The 23386-nt window shown below is 38.3% G+C and overlaps 1 protein-coding gene across 1 annotated transcript; it reads left to right on the top strand.

The window, feature by feature from the left end:
* The first annotated feature begins 4429 nt into the window (after positions 1–4429).
* ccr10 (chemokine (C-C motif) receptor 10) lies at positions 4430–9966 on the top strand. The gene is made up of 2 exons (XM_085415381.1): positions 4430–4454; positions 8169–9966. Exons 1-2 carry the CDS (start codon positions 4430–4432, stop codon positions 9293–9295), a joined length of 1152 nt encoding a protein of 383 aa, XP_085271507.1. The 3' UTR covers positions 9296–9966.
* The last annotated feature ends 13420 nt before the right edge of the window (positions 9967–23386 follow it).

Raw genomic sequence — 23386 nt, 5'->3', positions numbered from 1 at the left:
TATTTCACACGTGATAAAACCAGGATTGACTCATTTAGTAATGTATTTTCTTTATGCGTGCCAATTTTAATAAACTACAAATATGTCTTACACACATTTACCTGCAGAATTTTTCAAGGCAGTTTAGCAGCATGACAGTGACTTACTTTTATAAAAGGGATGATGTCGGCCTTTAAAAATTTAGAAAGTTTATAATAAATATTAGTGATTGCTGATGAGGTCAGGAACAATTCATTAGTTATTCATTAAAATAAATAATAATGTAATAATAACATGAAAATATAATTTTTTGAAGCTTTGAAAAGCTAGACATAAAAGACCAACGGTGATACCTGGAAATCTGCTGGTTTTGGAGGAAATTGTTTTATATATATATACAAACACTGAATTTCGCCATAATTGTATTCTAATAATCCATTAATGTCTAAATTATCCAAAGTCAACACTGCACTTAATATTATTTTGTTATTGGAAGGTTATTGTTATGTGATGATGTTACGATTTTTTTTTTAAATGCATAGTAAATTATGAGACTCAGTTGACATACTTAGCTGCTTAGCTACAGGCAGTTGTTGGGATCCCAAACTTGTTAATGGTCTTCAAAAAATATAAACCAATGAAAATTTGCACATGTTACACACTGACATGGTGTAGATCTTATTATAACACAGTAACAGACAATTAAATGTTCACTTTTTCAAAGTGAGACTGAAAATGTTTTCCTTTCGATTTTTGGTAGATCGTAGTCATTTATTGACCCTTATTGTCACATCGCCAAGCACTTGACTAGACCTGTCTTTAAAGACCTATATTTAAAGACAAGTTAAATTGAGAATATTTTTTACAATTACTGGTCGGATATCATTGGTGAAAAAGATATAAAGTTCTTCAGATATGCAAATTCAAAAGTTGGAAGTGAAGAAAAACGAGCCAATGACTGTTGAGAGGTTGTTCACAGGTTGAGTAGTAGGTCACCACTTTCACATCGTTTGCACCAACCACACGTACAAACATGCATGGAGGTTTGCAATCAGAAGTTAACTAAACCACACTGAGGATTAAGGATTGACAATGTGCGAGCTCAGCTGTCAACATGCCAACAAGTTCCCATCAGCAGAAACAGTGCAGAGAAACCTATTGTACAACTTTCTCATGGCCTGCAAAGCAAACGCTGTGGTCTAATCGCTGTTAACGCCTCCACAGCGATCAGACAACTAGTTTTGCATACCCGTATAAATATGCGTTCCTGCACATTTAAATCAGTCAGTTGATCTGACCCATTTCTCGAATGATGGGAAACGTAATTAAACTGGTAATACTGCTTAATTGGATTCTAGAGCAGCTCGAGTCCAGAATGGAGTTAATGATGTTGCAGCCTGACGTCATTTGGAATAATGGATGCAAGCGCACATTAGGGGTTATTTTGTAATGTCAATATTGACTTCATTTATTTATCCTACTTTACTTACACATAATTCAGAAGATTTAGATTTTACAGCAGCATGAGCTTTGGCATTTCTTCATTTGCACTGGTACAGTGCAGCACAATGCAAACTTCTCCATTTGGCCTACAGAATTTCCACTGAACGTCTTGCTAACCTAAAGCATCAAATGCATCGATACTGAAATAAAGGGTAGGAGTTAAGCTGTGTAGATGGCATGGCTAGGGTGACCAAATTACAACAAATTAAAAGTGGGTCAAAGACTGTGGTTCTGTGGGACCAATGGTTAGCGGTGAAATATTTGCACATCGTGTTGCTCACTGGAACAATATACAGTGTTTGTCTGTTTCCCCCAGGTTTTAACAAACAAACAGAAGCCAGTGAAACAGAAGCCATCTACACAAACGTCTATCTATGAGACATGTTTACTTTTGCAAAATGTCTGAATATTCTTCTATATTAGATAATCAGACTAGCTATGTCAAGGACCACAATAAGGCCTATCACTTTCTAAGTATCACACCTTCACTGAGGGAAACTACGAGGACGGAAAATTAGACTCCGCGTGCTTCAAAGGGTTGTCTTTAAAAGTTTTATTCAATAAATAACCCAGAGAAGACTCCATTACTGTGCACAATATGATCTAGTTGCTAATCTATGACCTAAAACAACTTAATAAAAATCACTTGTATTTGTTGTTAGTGCTTTCATGACTAAAATCTGAAATATTAGGTTGAACATGAAACTTCAGCACAAAGTTTGAATACGAAACTTCTGGTGGTTCTGAAACCACTTGAAGTAACAACTTTCAAAAAACAAAACGTAATTGCAAATTTGTATTTTGGGCATGTTGATTGTCTTTACATTTAATATAAATTTAAAATGTAAATTTTGTTTTAGGAAGAGGTGCAGAGAAATATATTTTGTCTTAAACAACTTTTGGAAAACATGAAAGGCAGACTGAAGACTGATGAGTCAAAGCCCAAGAATTGAAAAGTCGTTTGCATACAACATACTTTAAACATACTCTGCTATCATGTATCGAAATAAGATACAAAAGATTTAACACTAGAACATGCTGAAGAGTCATGTAGCATAAGCTAAATTCTAGCTAGCTGGCTAAAACTTTCGTTTTTGCTAATATTATTAGTAGCAAAATTCTAAACAATTGCAAATGCTTATTGGACAGCTTCTCATATTATTTTACCAGCTGATGTGGTCCATGATAATTTATATTAAATGGTATATAACAAAGAAGCAAAGATGTAACCTTTAAAGTGAGGTAAATTTATGTGGCGTATTTGGCTAATGGGTTGTTAATTGCAGGTCATTATCCAATGAGAATGAGGTAGTTGTGTTAGGAAAAGCAAATGAGCTTTTCGAAACTATGAACAGTGATTTGGAAATTACAGTGATCTTTGAAGAAAAGTAGACTAGTTCCCAGTGAATATTGATTATAACTTTTGCTTGGAATAATTGCTGATTATTTATTTCGGTGGGCAATGACAATGCTAGATCAGCTAGCTGTAACTTGGCTATGCAGCATTCATCAGGTCTAATCACTTTGTACTCGGGGATAAAGCAGGGGCATTTCCAGAGCAGGTAGCAGTGCCACGTACGTTTTTAGGCCTCGGTCACGTAGGCCTAAAACCCTCCTGCAACCACCAGTACTGAGGGGGGAAAGGGTATTCCCTGAATAGTTATGAGTGGTTGCGGGAGGTTGCTAATGTCAAACAAAGAGGCATACAGTGCTGTCCTGAGAACCTCCTTACAATTACTTTAGTCACCTACAGGTTCCTGCGATCATCAGTATGGAAGATGCTAACTTGTCTATAAACGCTTGCAAACTACTCATCAAGCTGCAGTGAAAAGTGGGACGCAAACCAGAAATGAAACATTTTTTCCTTTCACAGTAAACTCTATACCTTTGTTAATGTTTTGGTTTTGGTAAGAAGGCAAAACTTTTACAGTAATCAGTATTTATGTCTGATGAAATTTCTAAAACCCCCAGTTTTGTTTTTGGTCATCTTCCTTTACCACCTCGTCGACAACCAATGCTCTTGGTATAACCTATATATATATATATATAGCAGTCGATGTACAACGTACATAACATCATCCAACATGCACGGAGTCTTGTGGCTCATCACTTTTTTAGCTGACTGACAGTTGATCTCATGTCTTAAGGTGTCAATAATAACGGTTCTGTGGTGGTTACACAGAGAACCTTTGGTCTCACGAGGGATGACTCTGAGTTTGGTTTGAGAAAAAATGCTTGACTGAGTTCACAAGTTGAGAGACTTATGTGGCCAGGGTCCTCAAATGATCATAAACTCTCGAAACGAAGCAGGCAGAGGTTATGAACTGGTCCTGGCACCAGTATGCAGTCACGCCCCAAGATGTGGTTTGTTACGTTTGACCTGCCAGTTGAACCTACAGCAAAATGCATTGTAATATTCAATCTATAACAAGAACAAAGACAAATTTTGGGAAATAACCTGTATCTAAAAAGGCCAATTCACATTATTTTTTTCTCTACTAACCTACTATCAGGATGATTCAACATGATCATACACAGATTTTCAAAACAGAAGCTTCATTGAGCTTTTATATATTTTATTTTAATTTAGAGCTGAATGAGCATTTATTGAAATAAGCTGCATATATAAGTGAATAAAAGAGAACAGAAAGAAGCCACAGCATGCTAGGGAGTCGACTTTGTATGAGAGAACAAAGCACTGATAGGCAAAACCCATTCTAATGATTTATCTTGATTGCACTGTTTTAATAAAGCCAAGGTACCATAAAGATCTATGTGAATCATCACAGTCGGTTCACATCCTCCTGAGGAAACAAACAGCTGGGGTACGGCGAGGTCAGCAAAACACAGAGTGTGTTTCATTGGTTAAGGTTTACCCCAAAGGAGTGTTTTTAAACATGAGAGTTTCACTGATCTCTCCAACTGCCACAGGAGGAGCACCAAGGACATGCTCAACACCTCTAATAGTACAGGTAAGGGCTCTAAGACACGTAACTATAAAAAAAAAATGCAAAATGTAAGCTAAAAGACAATGCTTTCACATGTTTTGATGTGCAGATGCATATATGTAACAGTAACTTTACAAAGAACCAAATTTAGTGATTTTAATCAGTTTGCTGTGAAAAATCCACCAAGTTGAAATGTCTGGGAGTGTGGTTGTGGTTCATAACAAATCTGCAGCCACATATGACTCATAATCACTTGATTTGTGAAAACTATACCAAAGGTATGACTACCAAATTGTCAGAATTATTTCTCCCTAACCATAGAAGTGACTGTAAATTGTAAAGCATAAGCTGGGGGTTTACTCCGTCACAATGCTATTAGAAAGATGTATGCTTCAGTTAAAAATATAGTATTCTTATTTGCTACACTGATGATAAAAATATGAAACTGGCTCTTGAAAGCTGCAGGCCGACATGAAAATGTGTGAAATATAACAACGCCTGCCTACTCAAATAAAGCATTTTTGAGTTTGGTGGGGTTGTTCTCACTTTCAGGTTGATTGTAAGAGGAGGTAAAAGTTTCCTGATATTGTGACGTAAGGCACAGTATTCTGTTGTTGTTAATAAAGATTAAAAATAATAATTTTAGTGCAAAACATATTTAGAGTTCAAACTGAATCAGGGAAAAATCCATGACCAATATAAATGTCTTGTTTTTTAAAATGCAAAGTGCAACAGCAAGAAAAATGTTTCAGTTTGTTTAAAATCCACCCAAAAAATAATTATTCTTCTCTAAATATTTCATGACAAACCATTTGTAGACAAATAGCTGTAGCAGCGGCACAAATGCTGCACATCCTTTGCGGATAAAAGTATATCCGTGTTGAACATTGCATTGTTTTTAAAAATTTATAAACAAGAATTTGATAAGCCTTAAAACCAAAAAGAAAAAAACCCCAATTTTTTGTTTTACTTTTTAATTTAACATTAAAGTTTAGGAACGTTGCCCATAATTCTTTTTATTTAGACGTGAAGTCTTCATCGCCTCATCAACATAAAGAAAATCAGTAGCAAATTGAAAAAGCAGCAAAAAGTACTGCTGTGTTATATCTGGTGCTTCCATGACTAAAATCTGAAATAAAGGGATGAATTTAACGCCTCTAATGTGCCAAGAAACCCACATCCCAATGTTTACAAAACAGTCTTTTGGATGTCCAAGTTCTTCAGATTTTAGTCTTTTAAATTGAATCAAAATTTTAAACCATAAATGTTGTGATATATATAATTTGTCTTTTATGCATTTACAGAGTAAGCCCACTACTGAGAAAAGAATTAGCTCAAAGGCAGATTGAAGGCTGACGTGTCAAAGTCAGAGAAGACGAACAATCAGTGGCACGCAAAGTGCTGTTATGAGTGTTAACCCAGGCATTGAAATGCACAGTAATGTTTTGTATATTTTATAATATTTATAAAATGCTGTCTTATATAAACACATACGTAGAATATGAATTAGCATGGACCAGGAATATATCCAAGTCCGCTCCTTTGTCCATCGTTAGAGAGCGATATTTAAAGTAAGCAGCTTGCAAACCTTACTTTTAGCGGTCAGTGCTGTTAAACGCTTTAATTTACGAGTATTACTAGATTATGTTTTTAAGTAGTTAAATGCGGAAAAAACACATCTACTAGAACAAATTAGTGTGCAGAAAGGGGAAAGTTTTTCTTATTTTATTAAATTACACATGACAAGGTTATTAATGCAGGCTTTTTCTTTCAACCCTGACCCTGTATGAACTAGAGAGAGCTAATATTGCTAACAAATTATAGTGTTCTGTATGTCAGACATCTCCATTCGCCCAGACGTTTCTAATAAGGGAGATTTTCTGTTAAGTATTGCACATGACTTACATTATTTCGAGTATTGAAAACTTTACTCCCATCCTGACTGATTCCACATTTAACTGCAACCCTCACCTAACTCACACTTTAAGAGCAGAAAATCACACTGGCACCAAACCCTCTGACACAAGCCCGTCTACACGTTTTCCTTTTCCTCTTACCTTAATGTGTATCCCCACCATCAAACCGACAAGTTAAGAGAAGAAAAAGGATTGCTGTAATAAACTTAACATTGTGAGCAGCCTGTTCAAACAGGCACATCGCTGAAGATGAAATGATAAAAAGGTGATTGTGGAAACTGTCTATAAAGGCTGTTAGCACGCGACACTGACTGATCTGTAAACCTTAAGCTACCCACGATTTCCCCTGTACCAACGACCTGATGCCAGTGTCACGCAACATGCTACGAAATGACTAAAATATCACAGCCGCCTAGTCAGACTGAAGAGCTTTGCTGCAGATCTCTCACTTTCAACCTGATTGTAAAGGGGTTGGTATTTCCTGATATCGTGACGTGCAGGGCAAAACATTGCTCAAAATCAGCCCCGGCTTCATGTAAAAGGAGCACTGCAGTTTTTGAACAATAATAAGTACTCACGCAAGCTGGTCTTTCTGTGGCATTTTGGAGAAGTACAGAATGACTCAAGACATTCATTACAGACATGTCAAAACAGCAGGAAGTTTTTCATATGCAGTCTATTTGCCCACAACTGACTGCTTTAACTTTATGTTGTAAATAAAATGCAGAAGGCAAAGTCTGTTCAGGAAAATTTCAGGTCCAATCTTTAGTTATATGTTGCCGTTGCACTCAACTCCATGCTTGCTTACTCTTTATTAAAGCTTAATATCATGGCCTGAAATGACATGGCCCTGCAGCTGTTGGGGTGTTATCAGTGAATAGTTGAGATGTGCCCTCTACTATATGAAAGGAAACACAACTCATAATGGGGGGAGTTTTTCAAGCAGCACATTGTCGTTAGCTGCTTCACAAGAGGGTCCTGGATCCATAAGAGGACATGCTTGGGCAGGTTTTCTCCTGAAACTCTGTCTTAGCCCAGCACCCTCATGCAAAAAAGATTAGAAATCTTCTTTGCATGAGTTTCACTTCCTGCTTAGATAAATGTTAATAAATGTTGCAGTGGTGCAGCTACAAATAATAGAGGGAGGAGACAAAAACCACAAGTCAGAGCAGCTGTTTAGTAACCAGCTTTCTGGTTGTAGTTTGTGTACATAATTACTGACAAGAGTAAGCAGAATAACTCACTTGATGAACAAACATTTAGAAATTGAATGCATACAGGCTATAAGAACAGCAGCGACTACAGGAATCAACATATGACCGTAAATTTCCTGTAATATCAGGAAATAAGCTAATGTACTGAAGGGCCTTTTGGAAAGACCCAATCAATAGTATACATGTCTGCTGACCATGTCCCTCAAGTACCGACTTTGAATTTATGACCCAAACATGTCCTTATTAATCTGTCATAATAAGTGTCAGTCTTACAATCACAAACCAAATATAATCCTGACCTGGTGGTGGCCACAGAGTGTGTCTGAGCCCAGTTTATTCCAATCTGTTTGCTAGTTTTCAAGTTGATTTACTGAAAGGCAAAAAATGTCAGCCTCTTGTTGCTCCAAGAGCAGATGTGGGCAATTATTTTTTCCCTAGGGACCGCATGTGATACTGGGATACTTTAGGCTTAAATGATACAGTTAGCCCCAAATTACGTGTGAAAGTTAAAGTGCCCACAGTGTAGGGGAAATGCTGAGGATCACCAATAGTATTTATTTATTTATTTTAATAATTCTTTGACTTACAAGTTTTATTTTCTCCAACAGCAATGCCTGACTATACTATAGAAGATTACTTCTTGAATATAAGTAATGACTCATATTCCGAAGATTATCCTGACAATGAAGACTGGTGTGAAGCTGATGAGCACCAGGTGGACGTCATCAAAACCTTCCAAGCTTGCGCTTTCACCGCCATCTTCCTGCTTGGCGTTGCAGGAAACTCCCTGGTGATCGCCACCTTTGCTCTCTACCGCCGCTTTCGACTTCGTTCCATGACCGATGTCTTCCTGTTCCACCTGGCGCTGGCTGACCTCCTCCTGCTCCTCACACTCCCATTGCAGGCCATTGACACTCACAAGGGTTGGATTTTCTCCTATCATCTCTGCAAGATCATGCGTGCAACCTACGCCATCAACACATACAGCGGGCTGCTGCTACTGGCATGCATCAGTGTCGACCGCTACATGGTAGTAGCACGAGCGCAGGAAATGCTCAGGCTGCGCAGCCAAATCCTAACAGCTGGGAAGCTCACTGCCATGGGGGTATGGCTTGTTGCAGTGGCTCTAAGCATCCCTGAAATCTGCTTCTCAGGGGTTTCAAACAGCTTCTCTGGGAATTCAAGCAACAAAACTGAAGCGTACTGTGTCATGCAAGTAAGTGGTCAAATAAGACTGGTTCCCAGTGGCGTGATCATCACCATCTTCTGCCTGTCCCTCGCCATTATGGTGGCAAGCTACACTTCGATTGCTCGAGTGCTGTGGGAAGGGCACGCACATCGGCGAGGGAAGCAATGGCAACGGCAGCGTACACTGAAGCTGATGGTTGCCCTGGTGCTGGTTTTTCTGGTATTCCAGCTGCCGTACACTGCGGTGCTGTGTCGCAAAATGTTTGGCCCGTTCTGTGGTCTGATGTTGGAGTACGTCACCTGCACGCTGGCGTACACCCGCTGTTGCCTCAACCCTATCCTCTACGCCCTGGTAGGCGTGCGTTTCCGTCAGGACGTGTTGAGGCTTATCTACGATTCAGGCTGCCCATATCGCAATCTGGTCGTGCCACAGACGGTGAACTCCACATCAATCTCCGCCTCCTCACCTGCTCTCACCGTGCTTTCGGCATGCTCTCCAACATCTCCCGATGGTCCCGTTGCCTTCAAGTTTTCGGAAACCAAATAAACTCTGAGTGGATGATGAACTGCTTTGCATATATTGTATTATGTTGTATTTTTTATATTTCGTACAGCTGTTATGAAGAACCAAAAATTTAAATAAACATTATTAGAAATGGAACATCTTATATTCAGTTGTTGGTAACTTGTTGGTAAGTCAAGCTGAATGGGTCACCCCATGAAAAATCAATACGTTTGTCCTACCTGACCCCTTTAGCTCTATATAGATATATATTAGGGGTGCAACAATACTCGTATCGATATTGAACCGTTCGATACAGTGCTTTCGGTTCGGAACGCATGTGTATCGAACAATTTTTTTTATTTATTTTATCAACTTTTCTTCTGACGATGCTGTCTGTGTTGAGCGCTCAGTGAATCTGCGTTCGACTACTCCGCCCGCCTAGGCTACACTGTCGAGTGCAGATCCACTGAGCGCAGTGCAAGCTAGCAAGACAGAAGCTAAGCTCGTTGTAACATGGCAACTGCCTCAACGCTACCCGAAATTGAGCCTCCCCCACCCTCATTCAGATCTGGCGTTTGGAACTATCTTGGTTTTCATGTGAAGCATGACCCTGATGGTAAGCGCGTCATGGACAAAAGTAAAACAGTATGTATCTCAATTGGTGGGAACTAGTGCGTTAGCGCAGTTAGCTTGTTGACGCCGTCCAGCCCCACGCACAGGGCGATCCGCCGTAACTCGTTAACGGAGATTTGCTGCGTTATGGCGTTAATGTCATTTTAACGAGATTAACGCTGACAGCACTAGTGGGAACACAACAAATATGACTGCACATTTACGCCGACATCATCCTAGTGCAAAGACAAGTGGAAGCAGACAAAAACAACAAGCACGCATGCTACAAACTTTACCCGAGTCCTTTAGACAGCCGTTAGCACAGGATTCTCCTTATGGGGACCTGATATGTTTAATATGCTGCTGAGAATATAGCCCAGAAGAAGCGTATAGTATAGCTTTTATTTTGTAAAGAGACATTTCTCTGTAATAAACTCTCTTTTCCAAAGATGAGTGATTCCACCATCAGATAGATTTTTAAATTATTATTATTTTGCTGTTTCAGCATCATTAAATTCAAAAACTACTTTTGAGTTAAATATATATTTATAATTTTAATAAATGACAAATTAAAAAGGCATGAACATTTTTTTCTATCGAAAAAATATCGAACCGTGACACCAAAGTATCGAACTGAACCGTGAATTTTGTGTATCGTTGCACCCCTAATATATATATATATATATATATATATATATATATATATATATATATATATATATATATATATATATATAAATAATTTTTATTTTATTTTTTGCTTTTTCAGTGTCATTTCAAACCTAACAAACTTCATGTAATTCTAGAAGATTAACCCTGCACCAAAAAATAGGTAAAAAGGAGATCTTTCATGTAACACCTTGTCACATCCAACCACCTATCCCAGATATGACCAGTGATGGCGCTGTTCCTTAAAAAAAGTAACATATTCCACATGACTTTTTTTTCCATTTTGTTGAGTAACGCCGAACGTTATTTATTACTCATTGGAAAATTGATTATTTCATTCATTACACTACTCTGCATTACGTTTGTGTTGACCCGTAACATGATCTGAATGTATTGTCACATAATTACCAGTAAACTTTAAGCTACAGCTCCACCAACCAACCCAAATCCCTATCCTTTTTTTTTTTTTTTTCAAATCCCTATCCTGATGACGACACACATTATGTATGAACACACAACTGACAACACAAAGTGGCAGTGAAAGCCTGAAGAGACTTCAAAGCTACGATCTTACAAACCTGATGTGTCATCAGTGAAGATCAGGATCCAGCCGTAAGCATTAGGAGGGCCAGCATCGCCAAAGCATTCATAGCATGAAGACAATGTTTGAAAAAAGGTTACTGTACAAAAACGCAGCTTATTTGAAGATAGACCACAGCTTAGTTATATGTGCTGTTATTCACCGCAGTATACAACGGGGTGACTGACAAGACTGTCAAATGTTTGTATGTAAATATCCGATGTTCTTACTTCATTCTTACTGTGACTCTGTAGCCCAATTATTCTTGCTTTATTTTGTTTGTTTGTTTTGTATAAATTACAATAAAGTTTCATTTTAATTTTGTAGATATTTGCCTTAAGACTTGCTTTTTGTTTGAATCAACGCCTTACGGTATATTTTAAGAGCTATAGCAGATCTATAAAAAAACCAAAACCTTTAATTTCAGAAAGGGGTTGAAACAGCCAGTGAAACCTTTGAACACATTTTGTCTCTTGAATTATTTTAGTGTGTTTGATTTACCCAACAAAAGCATGTAACTAGCAGGATTAAATAATCTGCATTAACAGACTCCGAGGCAGAGGAACTAGTTGAAGACAGTTTGGTTAACTTTTAGCAGAACTACATTACCCAGCATAAACAGAGTTTCTAATTTAACTCACACTCTCTACACTTCTGGTTTCACTGGGAGTTCTCACAAGATAGTCCAAAATGAATGAAGCTGTTGTCTAAAATGTTACATTTAGGGCATTAACTGTATATTTTCTTTCATTAAAATTTCATGTTGCTTTTGATTTAAGGGGTTGACACAACAGATTTCTATGGGTTTTATGAGTGTCAGCTATTTTAAAATAACTTTTTTGAGAATATTTACCTTTTAGATTAGGTTTAATTACACAGACCTTCCTTTTACTTTGGCCTTCAAACCAGAATATTTATATTTGCAGGTCTTATTGAATAAATTCAATAGAATTAGGACAGTAAGAGATAATACATTTTGCCAATAAGAAATATAGAGATGCATGTTTTTGGAGAAATTTTAAAAAACTTAAGAAAGCTCATTTGTGAGTAGGAATGCAAAAGATCTCACTGGTTCTATCAGCTTTTCTCTTCCTGCAGAATTCAGAGCTGACTGGATTTGGCTGACCTTTAGTCTTGTTTCACTCTTTGGTGACACAATAAATCCTCAGAGCTTAGAGGAGTGTTAAGTTTCCAGTCATAAAATTACTCAGAGATTGGTTGAGTGTCAGTTGAACCATTCACAGAAATGAACACCAACCCCCCTCTCATTATCCGGCTCTACAGACTCATCATTAGTACGGCTCGTCTGCCATGACTGGTTGGGAGCTAGAGAAAGGGAAGAGACATGAAAAAGAGAGCATAGGCAGCGACTGATGAAGAGACAGAGAACACAAACAAGCCAAAGTGGTATACATACACATGGGGAGTGAAAATAATAATGAATTGCCATAGTTAAGTTAGAAGTAATGAATGCATGAACTAGTTTTTGAGTATCACCCTGCAATAGAATGCTTCCAATTTTAGAGACAGTGCACGGATGAAGTAAAGCAGTGCTACATATTTGTTTAATATCTGCATTGGAGGACATGTCTTCATCAAAAATGACACCAAGATTCTTCACAGTGTTACTGGAGGCCAACGTAATACTATCCAGGATGGCTATCTGGTTGGCTGGAATGTTTATATGACTTTTAGGACCAAATATAATATTCTCAGTTTTGTCATTATTTAGTCATTCAGGTCTTTGTCTCTGAGACATGCCTGTGTCATGTGACTTCATGGACAGAAATAACTCATCATCTGCAAAGCAATGAATATCTATGGAGTATTTTCTAATAATGTAAACAGAGTTGGTGCTTGCACAGATGATTCAAACCACTGCAGCACATTTCCTTTAATAGCAGCTTGCAACAGTCAAGCTCTGTATGACATTGTTGTGATCGGCAGTGTCGGAAGCTGCAACGAGGTCTAGCAGAACAATCAGACATGAGACGCTATAAGATTAGTTGTAACCTTCAGTAGTGCCGTCTCTGTGCTATGATGGATTGTGAAACCTGACTGAAACTCTTCCAATAGACTGAGGTCTGTTTTCTTTCACCACTGACAAATACGGAGGCTTTTTTGTAGAGCAACAAACTATTTTTCTGGGCCAAAAAACATCTCTTATACTAGTGCAATATCATTTCTACTCCAGCTTTAAGACGTGCATTTGTGAGTTATACCCCGGAGTCAGGCACTTCTGATTTATTTTTTATTTTTTTGTAGAGGAGCCACAATATCTAAAGTTGTACGTACTGCTCTGCAGTAATCTCGTAGTGGGAGTAGGATTTAGGTACCTGCATGTGTTGGCACTGAAAATGATAAAGAGGGAAGGTTTTTTTACAGCACTTTCAGAAATACATATAGCGTACTACAGTTCTTTGAGCTAAAATGAAATGTTATTGAGAAATGGTTTTCAATGTTATTTTCCATGTCACATGTCAGGACAAAATCCACAGTGTGACTAAAGCTGCGAGTGGGCTCATTTACACGCCAGCTGAGTCTAAATCATAAATAAAAACCTGGTGTTGAGTTTGTTTTTTTCAGTCTCTACATGAATGTTAAAATCAGCTACTGTCATTTTTTCTCTGAACTGAGCACAGATAAAGATCAGACAGAAATCAGACTGGAAACTCTGCGTAAGGGCCAGCTGTGACGATAGACGACAACAAATAGAACTGGGTCCTATTTTTCCATTTTAAGACGAAGAGTCAGTCAAATAAATCAAAACCTTGTCTGAGTCTACAGTGAATTAATAAGCTGGAACGTAAAATTGTTGCTATTGCTCCTCTTGTACCTGTGCTTCAAGGATTTTTTCTAGCATTTTCTTTTTGTTTTAGGTGGACTGGGAGCAGACAGCCTCTGGGGTTTGAAGTAACCGTCATCAATCTATTGGAATAAATAACGTTTTGAATTTGCGATCTATGCCTGTTGTAAGTGGTGATTAGACTGGAGCAAAATATCTGGCAGTGGTTCACTTTTCCTTCCACTTTTCCTCTTGCCTGGCTGCTCCATATTCCATTTATTTCCCAGCATACCCACTATCTCTTCCCTGCACATGTCCAAATCATCCCAGCCTCGCCTCTCAAACCTCTTCTTATCGAAGCCTCTGGGAAGAAAGGCTTTTCGGACTTCTCTAACCACATTGTTGCTGTCACTCATGCTGAGTCCTACTGATTGAAAAATCTATTTTGCAAACCTTGGTCTTAACATTTTTCACAAGACTTTTTAGTCACTTAGTTTTCTGCTAGCTCACTGGATAATGAGAGGTTAATCACAAGCACACTCAGACACACCCCTGCTACTGACTGAAGTGACGACTAATGTGATAGATAAAGCAAAATATTCTAAACCACGTTCGCAACAGTATGTTTTAGACCAAAAGAGCTCTTCAGTCATGCAAACACGAACTTTTCATAGTTGAAGGAGAGTATTGCTAAATATACAATGATAAAAATTATTTCTTGCAGGTGGTTTCCTCCTAGCTGTTGCTTTCTCTCTTATAGTAAATGGGCTGATGTCACCAACATGTAACTTTGAGGGTAACTATCTGTAAAAAACAGGGTTATAATTGTAACAAGAAGTAACACCTCCACTGACCAAAAGAGGAAAAAAACATTATGAAGTTCGCGCCTGCAGAGGAACGTTCATATGCCGAAACTATCCTGTTCTGGTAACTGACATTACCGTGTCATTGTGTTTTGTTTTGGGGTTTTTTGTTTTGTTTTGTTTTTCTTTTGGGGGGGGGGGGGGGGGGGGTCTCTTTGTTGAGTTGATCCTTACCAGGCACACACACAGGGTCAAGTTTCTGTAATTCCAAACAGCTTTATCTTGATTTCTATCAAGGCCTTCACAGACTTAAGCACAGCCACTGGTTGAGTAACGTTAACCTCAAAGTCAGCCTTCGATGGGGATTTTTTTTATCTACCAAAGAGAGGCAAGTTTACAGCGTTGATCTGAATAAACCAGATTCTGTACCCACAGCACAAGTAATATAAGTACACACACACATGTTACAGTGGCTATCATCAAAGCTCGCTGAGGCTCTGTTTTAGTCACAGAAACTGCAGGCATATTTGCAACTGTCTCTCATTCTCTCTCCACATCACGCTGCAGTTAGACAGGTTTACCTTTTTCATGCATTCCTCTCATCTATATGTGCCTACACACGTTTTTCTTTTATAACCTGCGGTACCAGCATGTTTTTCAGAGAGAGGTTTGGTGGTTTTCGCTGCTCCCCAAAAATGTTAAAGCTGCAACTTGTGAAGCTGCTCAGCTCTGGTGATAACAAAAACAGGAACATCCCAAACAGGAAAGTCACAGTCTGACGCAAGAGCAGCCACACAGGTCTGAAATTTCACACAGCTTTGGATGACAAGATGAAAGAATGCAGAAGTAAGTTTAATTGTTGAGGAGGATAAAACTGAGATTATTGTACTTGACCTTGAAATTTAGTATCTAAGCAGATACTTGCTCGAATTCAAAATCCTGCTCCTCACAAACAAGGTCTTGAAATATCAGGCTCAAGACCTCATACACTGAACACCTTCACTTTCAGACTGTAGGCTTACTTGTTCCTAGAGTATTTAAAAGTAGAATGGGAGGCAGAGCCTTCAGTTTTCAGGCCCCTCTTCTGTGGAACCAGCTTCCAGTTTGGATTCAGGAGACAGACACTATCTCTACTTTCAAGTGTTTCTTTTTCAGTCACCTTCTTCACTCACTATGTGTTTATACACCTCTCTGCATGTAATTCTTAATTATTATTAAAGACACAGCATGTCTTTGTCCTGTCGTGTGACAAGAACCGGTCACAGCAGATGAGGCTTCTTCTAGAGGTTTCTTCCTGTTAAAAAGGAGTTTTTCCTTCCCACTGTCGTCAAAGCAATTGCTCAAATTGAATTAAAACACTTTTTGACATTCTTTTTCAAGTTTGCATGATTAATAGGTCAGTTTTAACAAACAAACAAAAATCGTTTCTCTGCAAACGGCTGGACTGAAGATGAGTGAAAAAGTATTCAATGTTTCTCAAGACCACATTTTGAAAAATTACAAAATTACCAGCTGCTTGGAAGCAAAACCCAAGACTTGCATTATACTGTTTGAAGCTGTGTGACGCAGGTTTAAGATCCCATGCAATAAATACGTAAACCCCCCATCAGCTGTTAGACCTGAAGACGTCTTCACATTAGAGGTAATCATTGAGATTCAGAAATGACTGAGTAATATAAGTTGAATAAGCTTAGATTGTATTTTATCGACATGCAAAACAAGCAGATTTCAGAAAACTACAGGATGTTATCATGCTTACATTAGGCCCTCTTAGATTTTCTATTACAAGAATTTCCATCTACACACAACACGTAGGTGACATTTCAATAAAACAGGAGCATATTAATCCTCTCATAAGTTGTTGCACCATAATCCCGCTAAAGTCAGTCTAAAGTGCTCTGTGTGACAGAAGTCGATTTGTATCAGCTACCAGTGTGAAACTTTCCTGAAGTCAGTTTCATGGCTTAGATAATTCGTATCTGATCAAACAACACATTTAGCAGTGGCCAAAACGGAAAGTTGAAAAATTGCCTTCGGTCCTCGGTTTTCTGTGGTTTGACAAGAATCCCATGTCATCATTAGTCCCAGTGGCCACAGTACAAGAAAAAAGCAGCGTGGTCACCGGAGTTGTTTATCACCCTTCAGCAGGCGGCTGGAGTCACTTCAGTTTTGAAATGTCTAACCACACACTCATTTGCAACACATGAGAAAGAAGAAACAGAAGGTCATAAAATATCTTCTGTTTTTCAGTTAGTTTTTTTTTTTTCTTTCAAGCAACCGCAGAATGCGTTCATGCTGATCGTTTCCACACAATTAAACAAAAGCCTGAACTATGGGCGAGCGAGCTGAGAGGTGAATTTCATTTTCTAAAATGCATTTTTTATTTCAGTGCAAATTTGTACATAACGCACGCACATTTTCCAGATGTGCGTGCCGATCAGATACATGCTTATGAATCAGGTTATCAATGTGTTTCTGTAATCTCACACAAAAACATGGATGATGTTGTTATAGTAGGATTAGGACTTTTACTTGGAGACTAAATACTTCAAAAAAATCTATTTGGAATAAAGCAGTGTTTACATTTTTGTGTAGTGCCACATCTGTATGAGGAGCATGTGCATGAGCCTGAAATGTTTTCACCACTGTTTTTATTTCTGCTCAAACACTCTGATGTCCTGTGGTCCCCGTTGTCTTTTACTTGGTTCACCACTTGTGTTGTGCATGTGAGCACCCGTGCCTGCCATCTGCACCTTTATTTAACATGTAAAATTGAAAAGTGTCTATAGGGTTTTGTATCCACCAGAGAGGTTTTGGCCTTTCACCAAACAAAACTTGGACATTGATGACTCTTTTTTGTTTAGGAAAGATTCATTGCTGAAGGTTTGTTTACAACATTTTCAAATGTCCGCAAGCAGTGTCAACTGTCTGTGGGCATCTGCTTCATATGCAGTGCGGAGCTTATGGGCATAGTTATAGGAAAACTTTTCATCATAGCATCAGATCTCCCACAGAGCCTCTCAGTAATTTAGTAGTAATAACTGATATAGTGTATCTTGTGTCTTTGTCCCTAATGCAGGGACAGGGAGCCAAAGGTTACATATATCATTTATCATATCATCTATCAGGAAAAATACAGATGAACTAATTCTAGGCCAGTATTGATTGTTTAAAATCAATCCAGTCCAAGTTAGTCTGTGTAATGAAAATAAGCTTTCAGCTTGTTGTGTTATTTTTGATGAATTTTCAGCCTAGCATAAATAAACACTGTGTTTCCTCCTTAATTAGTTTGTTTGTTTCCTGTAATTTGTCAGATTTTTCTCATTCTTGTTTCATAATTTTACTCCCCCCCATCCCCTCCTTTTTTGTGTGTAAGACCTTCAGTGGTCCTAAAACAAAAATTGTGATTTCCTGTTTTATTCCCTCATTGTGCAGAAGAAGAAAAGAGCATCTGGTTTTTGGTCATATATCAGTATTTTTCTGATATTTTTAAGACATATCAAGTACATTTGTAATGTTACAGTTAAATTGATCCTTCAGGCTATTTTTGCATCTGTTATCTCGCTGAAGGATTGATCTTTGAGATTCTCAGTATGTGTAATTAAAGATTAATTTCATACATTTCCAGTTCACAAACACACACACAGAGTTGGGTTTCAGAGTGCTGTAACGACTCACATTCATGGTTGTGGAGATTTGAAGCACCGCTTGCTACATTTTAACCTCCGTCCCAGTTTCCATACTATAAATGAATGATATACCTTCTGGGGACCTTGTTTCTGTTCCCAGTAGAGTGACAGGTGCACAGAAGTGGACTGAAAAAAAAAAACTAGTTTATGTGCCCACAACACGAGTAATGCATTTACACGCACATGCAAACACACACACGCTACCGTGGCTATCATCAAAGCTTGCTGAGGCTCCATTTTAGTCACAGAAACTGCAGACAAGGGTTAGCCTATTTCTCATTTCCAGCTCTTTATTAGACTCCACATTGTGCTGCAGTCAGATGGCTTTGCCTTTTCAGTGCATTCATACGTCTCAGGTCTGTTTGTGCCAGTATGTGTTGCTCTTTATAATCTCCGGTACTTGCATGTTTTTCGGAGAAAGCTTTGGTGGTTTTAGCACCCATCCGCTGAGGCATCTTTCTGTAAACACGTCTGAGCTGCAGCCCGTGAGGCCGCTCTGTTCCCTTAGTGAGAGGAGCCTACGAGTGTTTGCAAATGTGTTTTTGGACAAATTGGCACATGCTGTTTCTTATTTATGTAGTATTATTCCCATATTAATTAATAGAGATGTTTTCTACTTTAATTGGACGGCTAACTCACTAATCATGAATAAAAAGCCACAACAAGACAGTTTGACACAAGAAAATCCAGGTGTTTGTCTGCATTGTCAAATTAATTTGCTCATATTTGAAAACTTTGGAATTCTGAACCAAACGAGACCATCCATCTGTCCAACCTGTCTAACTTTAACTCTCTTCCCTTATAAATGTGATATCTGACGTCCTCCTCTTTACTCTTAATGATGAATTTTGACACAGTATATGTCAATAAATATGTGGTGTGATGCCCATTAAAATAGTTTCCAGGTTTTTCCAGCCTCACTGGCTTCTGATACACTCCCAGTCATTAATTGTCTTAAAGGAGGCCTGAAATATGAAGAGTTTCAAGGGTTTCTTCTAACTGTCTTTCAATGGTAGTAGAATTAAAACAAAAATTATCCTTAAATTCAGCTTTACAGCCTGGAAGGCCAGGTTAGTGATTTCCATGTTAGCATGTTCTGTAAGTATGAAAATGGCTGAAATATACAATTCAAAAATGTCTGAGAAGCCAACGTTTTTTCGCACCGTGGTGGCCTTTAGTTCCTGTGTCATACTTTTTATTATTTCAAAGTATAATAACAAAAATAAGAGCTTGTTTGTTTTGATGTAAGTAGCAAAAAGTTGATTGAGTTTTCAAAGTTTTATTGAGCTCAGAGGACAAAACCAAACCAAAGTTGCTGACCTAATCGGAATTCTACTGACTGATTTCGTTTATTCAGCCTCTTTTGTGCTGAGCTGTTATCAAACACAACCCTCCAAAATTCCCCGAGCGTCCTGCACACACAAAATGGACAGATTAAAAGCTCGAGGTCATGCTCGGTCTGTGGGCCCTTTTCTCACTTCCTACTTAGACTTAACTTCTTGTTTGTACTTGAAACTTTGTTTATTTTTTAGATGATAAACAAACAACAGATTTGATCTGACTTAGAACATACATATTTGATCTCATTTTAATCAGAGTAATACAAAAAAATTGGTATTTCTGCACACACTAACATATGAATGTTCTCTTGCAAACAACAGCTTTCCACTATGAAGTAACCCAAATGGAAAGACACCATAAATATACCATTAAAAGATCTATAGCATCTCTCTCCCTCTCTCTATTGTGTCTTTGTGAGTCTGTTGTATATGTCTGTGTGTCAGGATAGGGTTTTGACTCCCCTTGTGTGGGGTCTATTTCCCCCGACCACACTCCCTGCCAGTGGCATTGGTGGTTCTCGGTGTCCAGTGCCAGGTGATTGTGTACTGACTCACTTGTGGCTGCCTGCCCAGGGCCCCTGCTGGGGGTGGGGTGCCCTTGGGTGTCCAATCTCTGGTGTGGACCACAGCAGAGCCTGTGGGCTAAACGTCACAGCCCCTTGTGGGCTCTGCACTGTGGCTGTTGCTTGTATTATTAGTACTGTGTGCTGTTCAGTAACATTACTTATTTATTATTTACTGTTTTTTAGGCACATGTTGTGGATTCTCTGGTGTGTCTTTTTTTTTCTTCAGCAGATTCTCAGTGTTTTTTCCTCTCTCCCTCTTCTTCTTCTCTATCTTTCTCTTCCTCCCCTCCTGTAAACTTTCTCCCCATCCTAAAAAAATCAGTAGGTCTGATAGCATTCCTCCCTATTTCTTACACCTCGCTGCAGGTCTTATAGCCCAACCAGTGTCACATATTTGTAATATTTCCACTCAAACTAATACTGTTCCTGATGTTTGGAAAACAGCTTTCACACTACCCTTAGAAAAATGTGGCTATCCCACCTTATTAACTAACTATAAACTCAGAGCTTGGAAAAAGGCATTTTCCTACAATGCTCCTTATACTTGGAACGAATTATAACAGTACTTGAAGTTGTGCAGCTTAAATGAACTGAAGGGTTTTTTAATAAATTGTAAGGATGATAGACAAAACATCATTGCATGGCTGTTCCTGTTTGTAATGTTTTATTTCTACAGTCTTTTATTTTATTTTTAGTTGAATTTTTCCAGTTAGTTGGTTTTATGAAATGTAATGACTATAGTGTGTTTAACACATTCAGGCTGCTCTTGAAAATGAGACCTTGTGTTTCAATGAGATTTATCTGTCTAAATAAAGGTGATATAAAAAAAATAAAGCAGCTCCTTTGACTTTGACCAACTGCTCTGATTGGGTCCATTTCACTGCTGCGTGTCATCTTTAGCCCACTCTTTGAAAACTGTAATACAGTTTTGCCCACAAGATGTCAGCCTGATACAAAGTCTTAGATGACAGGACACTGTAAAGCGTACAGGTACAGAGCTGAGGAAAGTTAAACATATTTAATATAATCTAAGTCCCCTTTTTGATTTAACACAGTGAGACAAGAGTAAGTCGGATCTCACCTCCACACTGACCATCTCTGTTTTAATAAATCTGCAGCACTGTGATGTTCTTGGTTTAATAAAAACCCTAGAAACTAAGCATTTAGTACTTCTGTCTGTAGCAGGTATGAGTAATAGATGCACAGATTTTGAAGGAACACTTGTTTGGTGTGTTTGTGGTGACAAAAGTCTCTAAAACTTTGGTGGAAGAAAAACCCCAAAGTTGTTCTGGGCTTGTATCTGCAAATACACAATAAATAAACAAGCATTTATGACTCTCAGTTGTTCTAAAACTGCTCTGTGATGCTGAGGAGCAACACATCCAACACATCTTAATTTGAATTTTTAATCTGTTTAATTACTGCATTCTGTAAAAAAATGCTGTTTTTATTTTGAATTCAACAATGTTTTTTTTTTTATTTTTATGAGTGTTTAATGTTTATCTGTAAACTCACTTTCCATTTGTACTATTGATTGATGGATTATTTATTAATTTAGAAAGACTCATGAACTGCTTTATTTTGACTTATATAAGTACCAGTCCTCCAACGTCTGTGGCTTTAAATTACACATCACGTCAGTGTTTATGATTTTAAGGCTGATGTATTGTTTTGGAGTTTTCCATTAAAGTTAAAAATAATAATAAAAGCTATTTTATTGTTGCTCCTCAGGATGCGGTGGTGGTGAAGCTCTGTCAGTACAGATGTTTAAAAATGTGGTGTTTAAGAATAGTGTGACCTCTAAAGAGGCGTTTTCTCATTATTTCTATTTTTGTGCGAGTGAATGTGAGCACGAATGGTTGTCTGTCCCTGTGTGTTGGCCCTGCGACAGACTGGCGACCTGTCCTGGGTGTACCCCGCCTCTCGCCCTATGACAGCTGGGATAGGCTCCAGCGCCCCTGCGACCCTGAAAAGGATAAGCGGAAGCGAATGGATGGATGGATTTCTCCTTTGTTCAAACAATGCAAGACACAAGACATGAATGGATTTAGTGTCATAAAATTGACAAAGAATTTTTTTTGTAGTTAATCAAAATCTGATCAAAGTGCAGATTTGAGCTTTAATTTGAGGGTTATTTTTTTTTGTTGTTGTTGTTTTTTTTTTATGCAAAACATTCACATGAACTCTTCAAGAATTAGATTCGTCTTTATGCACATTTAAGATGCAGAATTGTTTGTAATACTTGGATGAAGACAGTGATTGCTTGCAGTCTTGAATCGATCAATGTCACCAAATGCTGTAGTAAAGCAGCTCCCTCCTGTTCATTGTAGACAATGATATGCTTGCCTCCTTCAAAGTCTTCTGGATGTGGTTACATGTTATATTATTGTTTTTCTTGACCATGTCATCATACTCTTTGGTTGTCTTCTGCCTTTGGTGTTGCTGAGGAGGCCAGTGCCTTCATCTTATTTAAGAAAATGCCAGATTCTTGAATTGGCTACTCTTAAAGTTTATGCTTTATTCTGGGTCTTTGGTCTGATGATGTTTTTCCTGCACTGGCCCTGATATCTCTTTGGACCTTATACTAGTTATCTGTCATAAGAATACTTCAATAATATTGAAGTCCAGGCTCTGAGGAGGCCAATCCATGACTGATAGTTTCATTGTGTTTTTCTATCCGTTTACTGCTCTCGCAATATGTTTGATAGTCTGCTTATCTGTCGATCCTGCTTACCAGTTACAGTTGCACTTTTCATTTCATGTGTCTGAGGAGGAGAATAGCGATGCAGTCTACAGCCTGGATGTGAACATAACTTTTACTCGTTTGCACAAAAGGACGAGAGCACTTGTGGTAAATGGTACACTACATCCACGAGCAAAACAGCTGCATCATTCAGCTAACATCACTTTGGCTCTTTGCAAGCATCTGCACAGACACCATGCTAACGCTAAGCTAGCCAGGAACCCAGAGTGATGCTGACACTGAATGTTTGCTGACCCCAGCCCAGCCAGACCCTGAACTTCAGCAGGTATGCGACTGATGAGCTCAGTGTTTGATCTTGACCTTCAGTGCTTGGTCTAAAGAAATC

Source organism: Rhamphochromis longiceps, linkage group LG8 (assembly GCF_057381845.1).
Source record: "Rhamphochromis longiceps isolate RC_006_pf linkage group LG8, R_longiceps_female_GT1.1, whole genome shotgun sequence".
NCBI classification, from domain to species: Eukaryota; Metazoa; Chordata; class Actinopteri; order Cichliformes; family Cichlidae; genus Rhamphochromis; species Rhamphochromis longiceps.
Note: the sequence above shows the minus strand (reverse complement) of the source record. Positions and strands in the feature narration are given on the sequence as shown.

Excerpts from the sequence above, each read along its gene's own strand:
- ccr10 (XM_085415381.1), top strand. The coding sequence starts at position 4,430 with ATGCTCAACACCTCTAATAGTACAG. Across the intron at positions 4,455-8,168 it reads CAACACCTCTAATAGTACAG|CAATGCCTGACTATACTATA; the intron begins GTAAGGGCTCTA and ends TTTCTCCAACAG.